The sequence below is a fragment of the Rhododendron vialii genome, chromosome 1a (assembly GCF_030253575.1).
Source record: "Rhododendron vialii isolate Sample 1 chromosome 1a, ASM3025357v1".
Taxonomy (NCBI): domain Eukaryota; kingdom Viridiplantae; phylum Streptophyta; class Magnoliopsida; order Ericales; family Ericaceae; genus Rhododendron; species Rhododendron vialii.
In genome coordinates, this window is record NC_080557.1 from 24,592,536 (window position 1) to 24,605,773 (window position 13,238).

The 13,238-nt window shown below is 36.9% G+C and overlaps 1 protein-coding gene and 1 non-coding gene across 9 annotated transcripts in view; both read right to left on the reverse strand.

Annotated features, from left to right (window-relative positions):
- LOC131304250 (K(+) efflux antiporter 2, chloroplastic-like) overlaps positions 1-3,247 on the reverse strand; it is a 38,322-nt gene extending 35,075 nt beyond the window's left edge. Inside the window, exons 1-3 of one of the 8 annotated variants that reach the window (XM_058331429.1) lie at positions 2,964-3,169; positions 2,246-2,259; positions 63-1,841 (exon numbers count right to left, since the gene is read on the reverse strand). In XM_058331429.1, the coding sequence (XP_058187412.1) occupies positions 63-1,762 (1,700 nt within the window). In that variant the 5' untranslated portion in view covers positions 1,763-1,841; positions 2,246-2,259; positions 2,964-3,169. Of the gene's footprint in view, positions 1-62; positions 1,856-2,245; positions 2,260-2,866 lie in introns of all 8 variants that reach the window. The other 7 variants (XM_058331458.1, XM_058331474.1, XM_058331479.1 and 4 more) reach the window with 7 other exon arrangements.
- Positions 3,248-3,642: 395 nt separating this feature from the next.
- Positions 3,643-3,750, reverse strand: LOC131308670 (small nucleolar RNA snoR100). Its single transcript, XR_009194525.1, has one exon. It is a non-coding gene; the product is annotated as a small nucleolar RNA snoR100 (small nucleolar RNA).
- Between the last annotated feature and the right edge of the window lie 9,488 nt (positions 3,751-13,238).

Sequence of the window (13,238 nt, forward strand, 5' to 3'; positions counted from 1 at the left end):
TTACAGTATCACAGTAATAAGAAGCACAGACAGAGCAAGTCCGAGTTCAGAGTGTAACTTACCCAGCTCCAACAAGCAACGACCCAATGACCAGCTTAGGCAATTGCTTCCTTGCAGACTCCATAAGATCACGGAAAAATGATGATGGTGCGAACTCAGACCCCTCTGAAGAGAAAAATGATGCAGAGAAGAAACGAGAAGATTTCTTCAGCAAAGCTTTTGGAGCGTTAAACGGTGAAATGTGCTTCGTTAAATCCTTCTGTAATTCCTGCCTTCTTGTTTGTGTCACATTCTTTGACTTGTCTAAATCTATTTCAGTATCTCGTGGTGATTCAGCACTTACTCTTCCATTCTCTTGCTCACTAGCAGAAGATAAACCTGGCTCTTCAAAACTCTGGCCCGGTCCGTCAAACTGGCTATTAGGCAAAGGCTCAATATTCAAATGAGCTCCCTCAGTCATCACATCTGTTTCCATTTGAACGACAATATCATCTGATTCTCCCTGACTCACCTTACCCTCAATCAATTCCTCCTCACTCAAAGCCTGCCCTTGGGATGAAGACCCATTTTGCAGTACCATAGTTTCCATGTCCTCAACATGCAAAACAGAGAGAGCTTTTTCTGCTCTTTGTAATGCAATCTCTGCATCATTCACACGCTGTGCAGCCTCAAGTTCAAAAGCAACAGCTTGCTCTGCTAAAAGCATTACGTTTGCAACATCCTCCTCAGCTTTTAAAGCATTCCTTTGTATCTTCTCCGCAAATTCGCTTAACCTGTCCACTTCCTTCTGCAACTCCTCTTTTCTGCTTTGCAGCCGTCTCAGCTCCTCCTCACGATTTTCCAAAGTAGCTTGACAATCTCTAACGTCACTCTGAGCAACCGAGAACACTTCCTCTTCTTTACCTGGGAAATTTGATTCTTCCCCAACACTTTTATATTCTGAATCACTCTTTCTAAGAGCTTCCTGATATCCATTTCTTCCTTTCACAGCTTCTAAAGAAGCCACTGCCACCTGAAGCCTTGCCTCCGCCAACGAAAGCGCCATCGTCGCTTTCTGAACAGCTTCTTTAGCAGCAGTTTCTTCATTTACAACATCTTGAATAGCATTGAGCGTAGAATCAACATTATCCTGAACATTTGCTGCTTCATCCTTCAATGATATTGCAGCTTCTGATATTCTCTGAGCCTTTTCTTCGAACATGGTGCTGTTTAGCCGCGAAACCTCCAGTTCCTTAAGCGCCATCTGCAACATCTCCTTCAATTCATCCAATGTAGGCCCCACCTTGTCTTCTTCTTTCCCCAATACCCCAGACCCATTCATCTCCGGACTCACATTAGCCTCTACTCTTGAACCCTTTCCATTTTGACTTTCAACAAATTCTACATCCCGACCATTTCCATCAATATAAGCAACCGAATCACTTCCCTGGCACCGCAACCAAACTACTCCTCTTGAGGTCTTAACAACACTAATAGAATCACAAATCAAAGGTCCACGTGAATTATAACCCCACAAATGGCTATTACATTCTCCTTTAGCAAGTACACCTGAATTCACACTACTAGTGCTCGACACAATTATTTGCTTCAACCTTGTTTTTCGGTAGGGTTTTGAGGTTTGTCTAGGTTTGCTAGGAAAACTACAACCAACAGTTCTGCATCTACACTTCGAACGCAAATTGCGACGATCGAAACTCCAGCAACCTGTAGCTTCAATGCCATGAAAGACTCTTGGCTGCCAAAAACTACAGGCTGTGTCCATATTTTCTAAGATTCTCTACACGATAGGACGCATAATTTCTAGCGACACATTTCAGTAAATTTCGCAAGCTCTGGTTGACCTCTGATCAAACACCTGGTGAAGTGAAGCAATAATAGACTAACATGAGAAAATTTAACTGATTGAAATTCAATTTACATCAACTGAGCCATATGCAATTCGTAGAACCATGGGAACATACAAGAGTCAAATTTACAGATGCTTCGACAGTTCGCCAGAAATCAAATTGAATATGTACATGTACGCTTATATATCAAAAGATAAGACATATTTGCACAGTATATCTGTGTATTCATATGTCTAAGTGGAACGGAGCATCACTTTTGACTGCCGAAACCACAGTGCGTATCCATATTTTTAGGTTTTTCTAAACAATGAAAGAATGCATAATATCTGGAGGCACATTAACAGCAGATTATGCGAAGCAAAGGAATTTCAGTAGATTTCAGAGGCTCTCTTGTTGACCTCTAATCAAACACCTGGCGAGGCGAAGCAATAATAGACTAACATGAGAAAACTTTAACTGACTGAATTGCCTTCTACATCAACTGAATCAGCATGCAATTCAAAAACGTAGAACCATGGGAAACATACAGGAGTCAAATTTTCAGATGCTTCGACAGTTTGACAGAAAATCAAATCGAACATGTATATGAACCTTATATATATTTGTGCAGTATATCTGTGTATTCATATTTTGGCAGCCGAAAACTACAGTGTGTATCCATATTTTCTAGGTTTTTCTAAACAATGAAAGAACGCGTAATTTCTAAACAATGAAGCAAAGCAATTTCAGTAGGTTTCTTTCACAGGCTCTTGTTGGTCTCTAATCAAACACCTGGCAAAGCGAAGCAATGATGGACTAACATGAAAAAAAAAATTAACTGATTGAAATTTAATTCACATCAACTGAGCCATCTGCAATTCATAGAACGATGGGAACACACAAGAATCAAATTTACAGATGCTAAAACAATTCACAGTGTTTATCCATACTTTCTAAGTTTTTCATAAAGATAATAGAATGCACAATTTCTAGTGGCCAACAGCGTTAGATAATCGGAAGCAAATCAATTTCACACTGACATGAGAGAAAATTCATCTAGCTGAATCGAGTTTCAAGTAACCGAATTTCGAATGGGAATTTTAAAACCATGAGAAGATACACGAGTGAAATCTTTACTGATGCTTGGAGTGGAATGAGGAATAGTGGTACTGCTGACCAATCAACGAGTCCGATTGAAGCGAATTTGAAGGTCGAGCAGAGGGGGGAATTTGTGGCAGACTTTACGGGAAAATCGGGGGCGGAACTGATAAAACTGATCGACGTGACTTACGGTTCAAGTTCGCTTGCCCGAGAGGGAGCAAAATGCACAGCTGCACAGGTAATTGTTTTCACGCACCCACACACTCTCTCTCTCTCTCTCTCTCTCTCCAAAAACAAGAATAAAATCCGCATTCATGTTCTCCCTCTCACTTGTTTAGAATCCAATATTTCATTGAATCCAGTATTTCATTTTGGACTGTAATTTAATAAGGGTTCATTTTGTAAAGTTAGCAGGTAAAAGTTGATGCATTGTCTATTTTATCCATAGAAGTAAATTCCATTTTGAAAAGTTAATAAGTAAAAGTGTAATGATGATGGGTAAGTAGAGAAAGTGAATGAAAAAGTTGATGTGAAAAGTACAATGAAGATGTCTTTTTAATAAGTTGGAGTTACGAAGCAGGACACTTAAAAAGAGACGGAGGGAGTAGTTTTTACTGATTGAGAGTATGGGCGGTAAGGATTGGAGACAGACCTTTGGCAATATGCACAAAGTGGTCGCTCTGAAAATACCATTGAAATAATGACCCCCTATACCTGTTTTGCTACGAAACCATGCCCCCAAGTCAAAGCTGAATGGCATCAGAGAGAGCTGGCATAGAGACTCAATTCAATTTATGTGCACATTACCATGATTCTTTCATTGATAGTTCAGAGCATCGGTATGCATATTCTAACATAAATGAACTGTAAATTCAAATATTTGAATTCAAAACTTGGCAAACTCTTGTGACATGCGAGAGATACTCCATTTGTTTCAAATTTTTAATCATTTATGATTTTACAAGTAATTTTCAATAGTCTATATCTCTTAATGTATATTGTTTAAAATATGCAATATGGATCTTAAAAGATAAATTTCACTTATTTTTATAGAATAATATTTTCAAAAACACAATGTACATTAGAGAGATAACCAAGAATTTAGGATGGAGAGAGTAAATCTCTTGTGAATCACCTAGTTCAAGAATCCCCGAATTTCAACGTGGATGGTCTGTCTTTGACGAGACCGGGGAGGAGAATAGTCGAAGTGCATAAATTGGCCCGCTCACCTCTACCCGTCAACAAAAAAAAATAAAAAAAACTAGTAAACGGCTCCGACACGCTGTATTCAAAAACATGCTATTGTATTTTGTACAACAAGCTCTTCTACAACCACCGACGATGGTGGCCATACCGACCTTGCACCGATGGCCACGTAGGGTCCACTACGGGTCCTATATAGAAAATCTGAGCTGTTCAAAAATTTTAAAAAAAGAAATCCATGTGGTTGCATAAGAAATCAACTCAATCTAATATTGGTAGGTATTCGATCTAATTTTTTCATTTTTTATTCAGATTACAGAGACCCATAGTGAATCCCGCGTGACCGTTGATGCAAGGTCATTATGACCGCCGTCAGTGAGCATAGCATTTTCGTTGTACAACTACACAACTGTGGGAGCAACCTTCTCAATTTTCAGTTGCTATTGATCTCAAGTGGGTAAATTTTACCTCTCAGATTTACAGAACCATCCCAAATCCCAGGTGCTACTCTTCGCCATTACTTTTTCTCCACGGGCAAGGAGATTTGATATTCTATTTTGGGTCTTATTTTTTAATGGACAGGGGGGCAACAGGAGTCGAGATATTTGAACTTTTTATATGGCTACATGGCATGCTGTATTGTATTTGAATCCAAGTGATGTCAAAGCAATGAAAATTTAAATTAAGGGAAACACAAAATACTTTGTTTTGAATTAACAAAACAAGATTATTATGGGGGTTAGGGGGTGCTCCAGATTCTCAAAAAAGTATTTTTTGAAAAAGAATCTTTTAACTATCGGTACAGTTTTCGATAAATCTTCTTATTTATCTCTCTCCACTCATTACCACTCAAATCAAAAATAACTTTCTAAGACTTAAACCAAACAAAGTGAATGTAATTTCAAGCTCAAAAATTATGTGTTTACGCAAATAATTTTTTTACCAATATGAATCTTATTTGATAGATCTCATTGAGATCTTTTATACGGTGCAAAAAAATAAAAAAATAATTTTTTATTTTCATTATATTTGAGTTTGAAAATTGAAAAAAAAAACACTTTTAAAAACAGAACGAGCCCTAACCGATAACAATTCATCAGTGCACCTCTTCTATTGTACTTATTTTATGTTTTGATCTTTATAATTAACGAAATTTTTATTCATCATTCAAAAAATTCACCAGTGCACCTTGGTTGAGAATTTTTTGTTATTTTACAAGTTTTGAGAAAAAATAAAAATATTTTTTTTGAAGTGAGTATTTTGGCAATGTTGAAATTATGGGCCTGATTTTATCCCATAGTATTAGTATTATTATTTTGAAAGCGTCAATCCATTATACAATGGAGAAGCCCGAAGGCAATACAGATTACATCACAAAATACAAGATTGAACCAAAACTAACACAAGCTAGACACGAGTACATGCCAATAAGACACTACTACTCTTGACACCCCTGCCGGAGCAGGCCTGCAACTTGGTTACCAGACTAGGAGCCAGTCATCAAAAGTGATCTAGAAGTCGCAAGGGACAACAGTCCAATCCCCAAGCGTCAATCCACTACTCTTTCTGGACATCGTCCCCAACCAGATTGCATTTTATCCCATAGTATATTCCATGGTATGATACTATGATATTCCACATGCGTGCAAAGCACGTGAGCGAACTAGGCCCGTCAATTGGATCTCCTCACCTTTTCCGGGAAGAATCTAAAATACACAAGCTGACATTATTGGTCAGTGTTGTGTTCAACTTTATTTTCATCCTCTCCTTAGCATCCTATGATTCCTACTATTACATTGTACTCCTACTTTTTAAATATTAAAAAATTACAACAATGTCTAGTTATTATTATTAAATATAATAGCCTTATGGGTTGGCATGCAATGTATTGATTAATAATTTAGCACTAATATATTTCTTTTCTCTACTGTTAATCGGTGCTTTCAAACAAATTAAGGACCAACCCTCAAGCAACCCCACATTGTTATAAACGTTTCTAAATAATGCACTCTAATTGCAACAACAAAATCTAGATTTTCTTTTTTGGGTCAAAACGATAATGCGTTCATTCATAACACAAGGATCAAGAAGCATAAAAAAAACCACACATCCTCAGTCAAAGGCATGGGTTCATTGATAACACAAGGATCAAGAAACATAAAAAAAAAGCACGCATCCTCAGTCAAAGGCATGGATAGCCAAATAGAAAAAAGTAAGCTTCCCACATGGATACGCCTACACCTCGAACACCCCTGCTGGCCAAACAATGACCCACTCCATTAGCACAAATCTAGAATTTTACTCCGGGGAGAACAATACAAGAGGTCTTCTCTCACAAAATAACAATTCTAGTAATCGAATCACAAAACACTAAAATTCTAATTTCTTCTTTATGGTAAACTTCAGCCGACTCATCAAAACACAATACTACTAGTAAATTTTACTAAATCCAGTAATATCAGCATTTAAAATTTTTCACAAGTGAAGAATTGAATTGAATCAGAGCACAAATCCAGGGGCTTGTATTTGTTGGAAATTTGGAGCCACTGGTCCAATTACTGAGCTGAATGAAATGGCAAGAAAGAAACTGACTGCAGTACTGGTCTTTTTTCCACAGAAGATATTGCTTTCTATTCCTTGATGATGTAGAAGTTGAGGTTAGCCATGAGTCCAATGGGGAAATTTATCATGGTTGGAGTAGGAGGAGGGGAATTCGTATGACGAGCGGAGCACAACAACCATATCGTTCCGCAGTGCTTTGATGCTTCCAGAACTGGATTTATCTTGTCAAAATTAATTACCCCGCATGGTTATCTCCTTGTCGTCTTCTTTAATGCCCCCAATTATGCATTCCCCATGCTGCACCGATCACACACACGAATTCAGTAGGATTTGTGAATCTATCTAACTAAAGGCACACGAAACTTATAGGATTCAAGCTTTCGGGGTTCGTCTTTAATTTCAGCCTCCTAATCACTCTAGTCAAGACAAACGAAAGAATTCTAAGTGGAAGTTGAAAATTATATCCGAACCATGCATACCCGTAAAAAAACGTACTCCGAATTAATATGATTAGTTACTAGCTACTAGCTATAAAACAATGTAGATACACCAATATGATTTAGACACTTTGTCCTAGATTATGTTTTAGAAAGACAAAAAAAAAACAAAGATGAAAGAAACTCACATACGTACCTCTTTTGTGAGGACAATTTCTTGACCAACTGTATAGAATCTCACTCTTGAAGCAGTTATGTCTACAGTTGCTGCAATGTAGAGGATATATACACGCACGCCAATGTATTAATATAAGTATATGCTTAATAATAAGAGATACACGTGAATACGGGATACCAATATAGGAAATCAAGAAAAATATGGAAATAGAAAAGCTTCGGTGCATGCTATATTGGCCAACACATTGCCTGTACGTAGTTTATCCCCCTCAGCTAAATTTTGGGAAAGAGAAATGATGTTTATAATCATCTAAAGGAAGTTTTCTGAATCAGTTTTGAATGAATCTTTTGAATAACAAATACATATCTTCATCTATTTGGTATTTTCATGTGTTATCATTATCATACCCTAATCCTATTTTAGCAGAAGTATCCCTTCAATTGAAAATTATCCAAATTAGCCACTCTCTCACACACACACACACACATGACAAATAGTATGCAGAAGTATCCCTTTATTCGAGTATGTAGGTAAAGATAGATAAAATGGTTTTCACATATGCACTATTTCTAAATATCATATAGCAACAAATAGTTTAGAACAGGGGAAGTGCTACAATACACACCCCTTATTTGGGTGGTATCATATGCACTCTTATTAAAATACACCAAAATGTTATGAATCCCAAAATGTTACGAATCTATTGCTAAAAAGTTACGAATCATATTATTGAAAAGTTACGAATTTTTAGTATAAAAGTTACGATACGAAATAAAATGTTATGAATGACCGGTCCTACAAGTAATTTTTTATGAGGTGACACAATATGAACCACATAATAGGTGCATATGGTACACACCTTAAAGGGGTGTGTGTATTGAAGACTTTCCCTTAGAACAGACTTCCAATTGTTTTTAAACACTACATCAGACACATTTTTCTCTGCTCTCTCCCTCTCTAACCCTAAAGAAGCTGCCTATTTGCATCATATCTGTGATTTTTATATTCCTCGTCGATTGGGTGACACGCGGCATAAATGGAAGGGTATTGTTGGAAGATCAACGAGACTTTTGATTTGATTAATTAATGTGATTATTATAAAGCCATAATAAGGCCTTATAGATTAAATAATGAGATTTGGATTCTTCCGTCGATTGATTATTACAGTTTCCTTGCCTCTAACGATTGGATCATAGGTGGCAAAAGAAGATGTTTCCAGCTGTCCCATGATCAAAGGAGCAGTTATATAACGTGTTCACACTTTTTCTTCATTGCAGTTATTCTTCTTCGTGGAGGTTATTTTTACAAAGACATGAATTGACGAAAAAACTGACACCTTGGAGGGAAGAATTCAAATTCAAAGTTATGAGGGCCTATTTATGTTTGAGTTTTGGTAGTTTCAAGGATACAACAAATAACGCCAACAGGCCTTTATCTTTTTTTTTTTCTAGGAGTAGTTTTAACTTGTAATCGTTCACTTGACTATCTTAGTCAGCTGTACTTCTATTTTGGAGATAAATAAAGTCCATTTATTCTTCTTCTTCCATATTTCATCCACTTCATTGTTTGTTTCCAAAGAAGTCCTGAAAACGGCAAGGAACTAAACTCCACTTTACATCCCGCATTCCAGCAAAATCACGAAACAGTTTCCCGTCGATTGGATAGAAATCAGAAAATTTGGTAACAATTTTGGCACTAGAAGGAGGGCTCTTACTAATTTGGAAGCAGTCGATGGCACCAAAGACTAGGAATCAACTGCCAACAGATGGTAGCAATGACAACAACAATTCCGCCAATGCTAATGGTGGGAACGATGTGAATGAAATGAATGCAGTGAATCCAAATCAAAGGATTCCAGAGGGAGGCCAGCCAAATGGCTCATAAATTGAATCATCTGATTTGATTCAACAATTTGCAAGGGTTTTAAATGATCCAGAGAATGAAACAGCCAAAGCATTGATGGTTATGTTTAAGGCTGCTATAGCACGAAATCAGCCAACAGTGGAAGTGCCAATTAATGTAAATGTTAACCCTGGACAAAATAGTGGATATCCAAATCATGCTATTGAAATGCCTTCTTCTCAGGTATTTGATAATCCAACTCTTGAAACTGTTTTTACTAGAGTTAATAGAATTCCACTTGGAAATCAAAACACTGAACAAAATCAAAGTTTCTATCAAAGCATACCAACCACAATTCCTATAGGTGTAGGGGTTGGAAATAATGCAATATGGAAATAACATCCCAAACATAGGGATTGGGGGGGCAAAATCTTAATGCAAATTTTAGTAGGAATGATAACAGAAATGTTCCAAATATGGCTAATGTTGACCCAAATATGTATGGGTATGACCAACCGAATCGAAGAAGGTAGGATTACCCTTATGGGTATGATATGAGGCGTAAATTCCTAACCAAGTAGGAAGAGTACATGAGCCCTATTTAAGGGCTCAACTCATGAATATCAAGCAAGATATGTATGGTCCTGGACTAAGAAGGATTGAAAAACCTATGTTTAGGAAACCATATCCAAATTGGGTAGATAATGTGCCTTTTCCTAGGCATTACAGAATCCCAGACTTAGTTCTTTTCAATGGAGAAGAAAATCAGTCAACTGTGGAATATGTGGGAAGGTTTTGCCTACAAATAGGTGAAGCAGATTTGGATGAGGCTTTAAAGTTGAAATTGTTTCCTCATTCTCTTACTATTACTGCATTTTCATGGTTTATAAGTTTACCTCCAAATTCTGTTCACTCTTGAAGAGAAATGGAAGAACAATTCTATACTCAATTCTTCAGGCATGCACCAGAAATTTCAGTGGCAGACTTGGCCAAAATCAAACAGAAGCCTGCAGAGTCTGTTGAACAGTATATGACTAGGTTTAAAAAGATTAGGAATCAATGTCATTTTATATTCCCGAATCTAAAATAATTAAAATTGCCCAAGAGGGGCTTGATTATGACTTTAAGAAACATTTCACTGGAACTGAATTTAGAGATTTGTTTGACTTTACATCAAAAGCTATAGGATATGAGGCTATTCTTATGCAAGGTGAATATAGAAAAAACAAATCACTTGGCACCTATTATCAAGATATAGAGGGTGATGTGGAAATTGATGTTGCCCAAGTATTGGCAAGGTTCCAATTGTATGTGATACTTTAACAAATCTGAGAAGCCTGTGACTATGCCTTCATCTCATCCATGGAGGGTGAATATATAGAAAAAAACAAATCACTTGGCACTTATTATCAAGATATAGAGGGTGATGTGGAAATTGATGCTGCCCAAGTAATTGGCAAGGCTTGTATGTGATACTCTAACAAAGGCTGAGAAGCCTGTGAATATGCCTTCATCTCATCCAAATAGAAGGAATCAAGCAAATTTTAGGCAATATTCTTTTGACTTATCTAAAGCAGACCAATTGTTTGATGAACTAATAAACCAAAAGTTCTTAATTTCGTCACCAGGGCATGTGACTCCTCTAGAAAAGGATAGAAAAGGAAAAGATTATTGTAAATGGCATAATTCCTTTAGACACAATACTAATAATTGTGTTACATTTCGAAATTGTGTACATGACCTAATTCAAAAAGGACTGCTGCAGTATGCTAAGGGAAACAAAGAAGTGATGGGAATTGATATTGATCCATTCCCTTTAGTGAAAGTCAATATGGTGAGTGCTAGATTGAAGAAAGGAAAAATCGCATCCCAAGTTGAAAGAAGAATTCAGGAAGAAAAGGATATCATGGAGATTGAAGAAGAGTCACATGTGAAACAGAAGTTTGAAAATTATTTCTATTTGAGGTGTGATAAGGAGATCAAATCAGGAGAAGAAGTTATAGCAGAGAAAGAGTATAGTGGAACTTATGCTAAAGGTTCCATAAGATTCAATACTATGGGAAGCAATGATTTACAGATTTATGTTGGTCCAAAGTTAATATTTGAAGGTGAAGATCTTGAAATCTTTATACCATCTGAATTACTTAAGTGGTACGGGGAAGATGATGGACCATTTCTATTTAAGGGATATCCCGTGCTTCCAGTATTGCCAGGAAAACCAGATACTAGTTTGATTTATCCACCTATGTTCACAAATGAAAGAGGAAGAGGTTTCTACCCAAGGGGTATGAGATCAAGAGGAAGAAATCCTTTTGTTAGGGGTGGTTACCAAGGGAGAATGGTCATCCCACCAAATATTGAGCATCACATGTGGGATACAGTGAGACATCCTAAATTCCCAAATATGGGGGAGTTTGTTCCTATTACTAATACTCAGAAAAGGAGGTTGCAAAGGAAAATTTCAAAAAGGGAAAGAAGAGATCCACATATGATGATAGAACCAACACAGTGGCCGAGCCAAAGGCCAAAGCAATACCAAATCAATAAGTTCCTATGGTTTGGACTAAGGAACCAACTGTGCCAACTATGCTTAAACAGAAGGCAAAGGAGACAGAAAAGCCTATGGGGCAAACAAGCAAACCAACCCTTGCTCAAAGACTTAAGGGGCAAGGTCCAAGTTCGTCTGGAACTTCTGTTCTGTCAATTAAAGAACAAAAAGCAGAATTTAAGAAGAGTTTGAAAAGAAGATAGCAGAATTTCAACAGGTGTTGATGGAGGATGATGAAGATGACGACTTGCTATCTGTCGATAATTCAAATATCATGAAGGATGACTTCAAAGATGATAAGAATGAAGTAGACTCTCAAAAGTCTACTACTTTTGGCCAAGCATTGGATACCATCCAATTTGGGTCAGTTTTTCCTACTAGACTTCTTTGCAATATGATTTTAGTCTTGCCAAAAACTTTTTAGGCAAAACCTAATCAACCAATAAGTCCGGAAGGAGACGTTGAGAATAAAACAGATGCTATAGTTGAAATAAATGAACGAGAGAAAGATTTTCAGCGGGAATCCAAACTAGTTGAAAAAGACATAAAAGGAGAAGATGTTATTGTATTAAGGTCTCCTGATGATGCCTTGGTTAGGCATTTAAAACCTTTATATATTATGTCACATATCAATGGTCAACCTGTTAGTAAGGTTTTAGTTGATAATGGGACTATTGTTAACATCTTAGCTTCAAAAATGATGAAGGTTCTAAACAAAAACGAATTAGACTTGATTCCAACAGAGGTAACAGTTGGTAACTTTGCAGGAGGATGTTCACTAGGTGTGATCTCCTTGCAACTGCAGATTAGAAATAGGAAAATGAACACTACTTTCTTTGTTATTGATTCTTCTTCCAATTATAATGCCTTGTTAGGCAGAGATTGGATTCACATAAATGGTTGTGTTCCTTCTTCTTTACATCAGACATTGATATTTTTGAAGTAAGGACAGAATAAAGAAGCCACAGAGATGGAGATTTTCTGGGCAGATAAGCATTCATTCAAAGCAGATACCAACAATGTGGAGGCAGGTCTGTATGATGAAGACTTGTGGCCAATTAAAATTGAAGGTTCAGAGGTGAAGTCAGTAGGAGCAAGCCTCACTGAAAGCCAGTTTCTTAAGTATATTAAGGATGGTTTCCAGGAGTTAAGTAAGGATTTTGTTAGACCTAATATAATACTAAGGTCTAGTGGCTCTAAATCAAAGGTTTCTTATGTCTAGTGGTGTTTTGAATTATGTAGATGAAGAGTTGGCTACTTTCAAAGCCACTTTTAAGAGGTTGTTTTCTTTTATTGTGTCTAGAAAATTAGAGGCTGATGAGCCTATTTCTTGTAATTGGGCAGATTGTGTAGTAGATGATAGTCCTTTAACTCTTAAGGAATTAGCTAAGGAAGATCTTATAGCTACTCCTACTAAGCTTGATGATCTAGGAGCATAAGTAAAAGATCCTTTAAAGGATTTTAATGTAGGAATTCTTCATGTATGTGCTTCTTTACCTGATGGAATGAAGGATCGTTTGAAGTACTTGTCTGAATTTAAA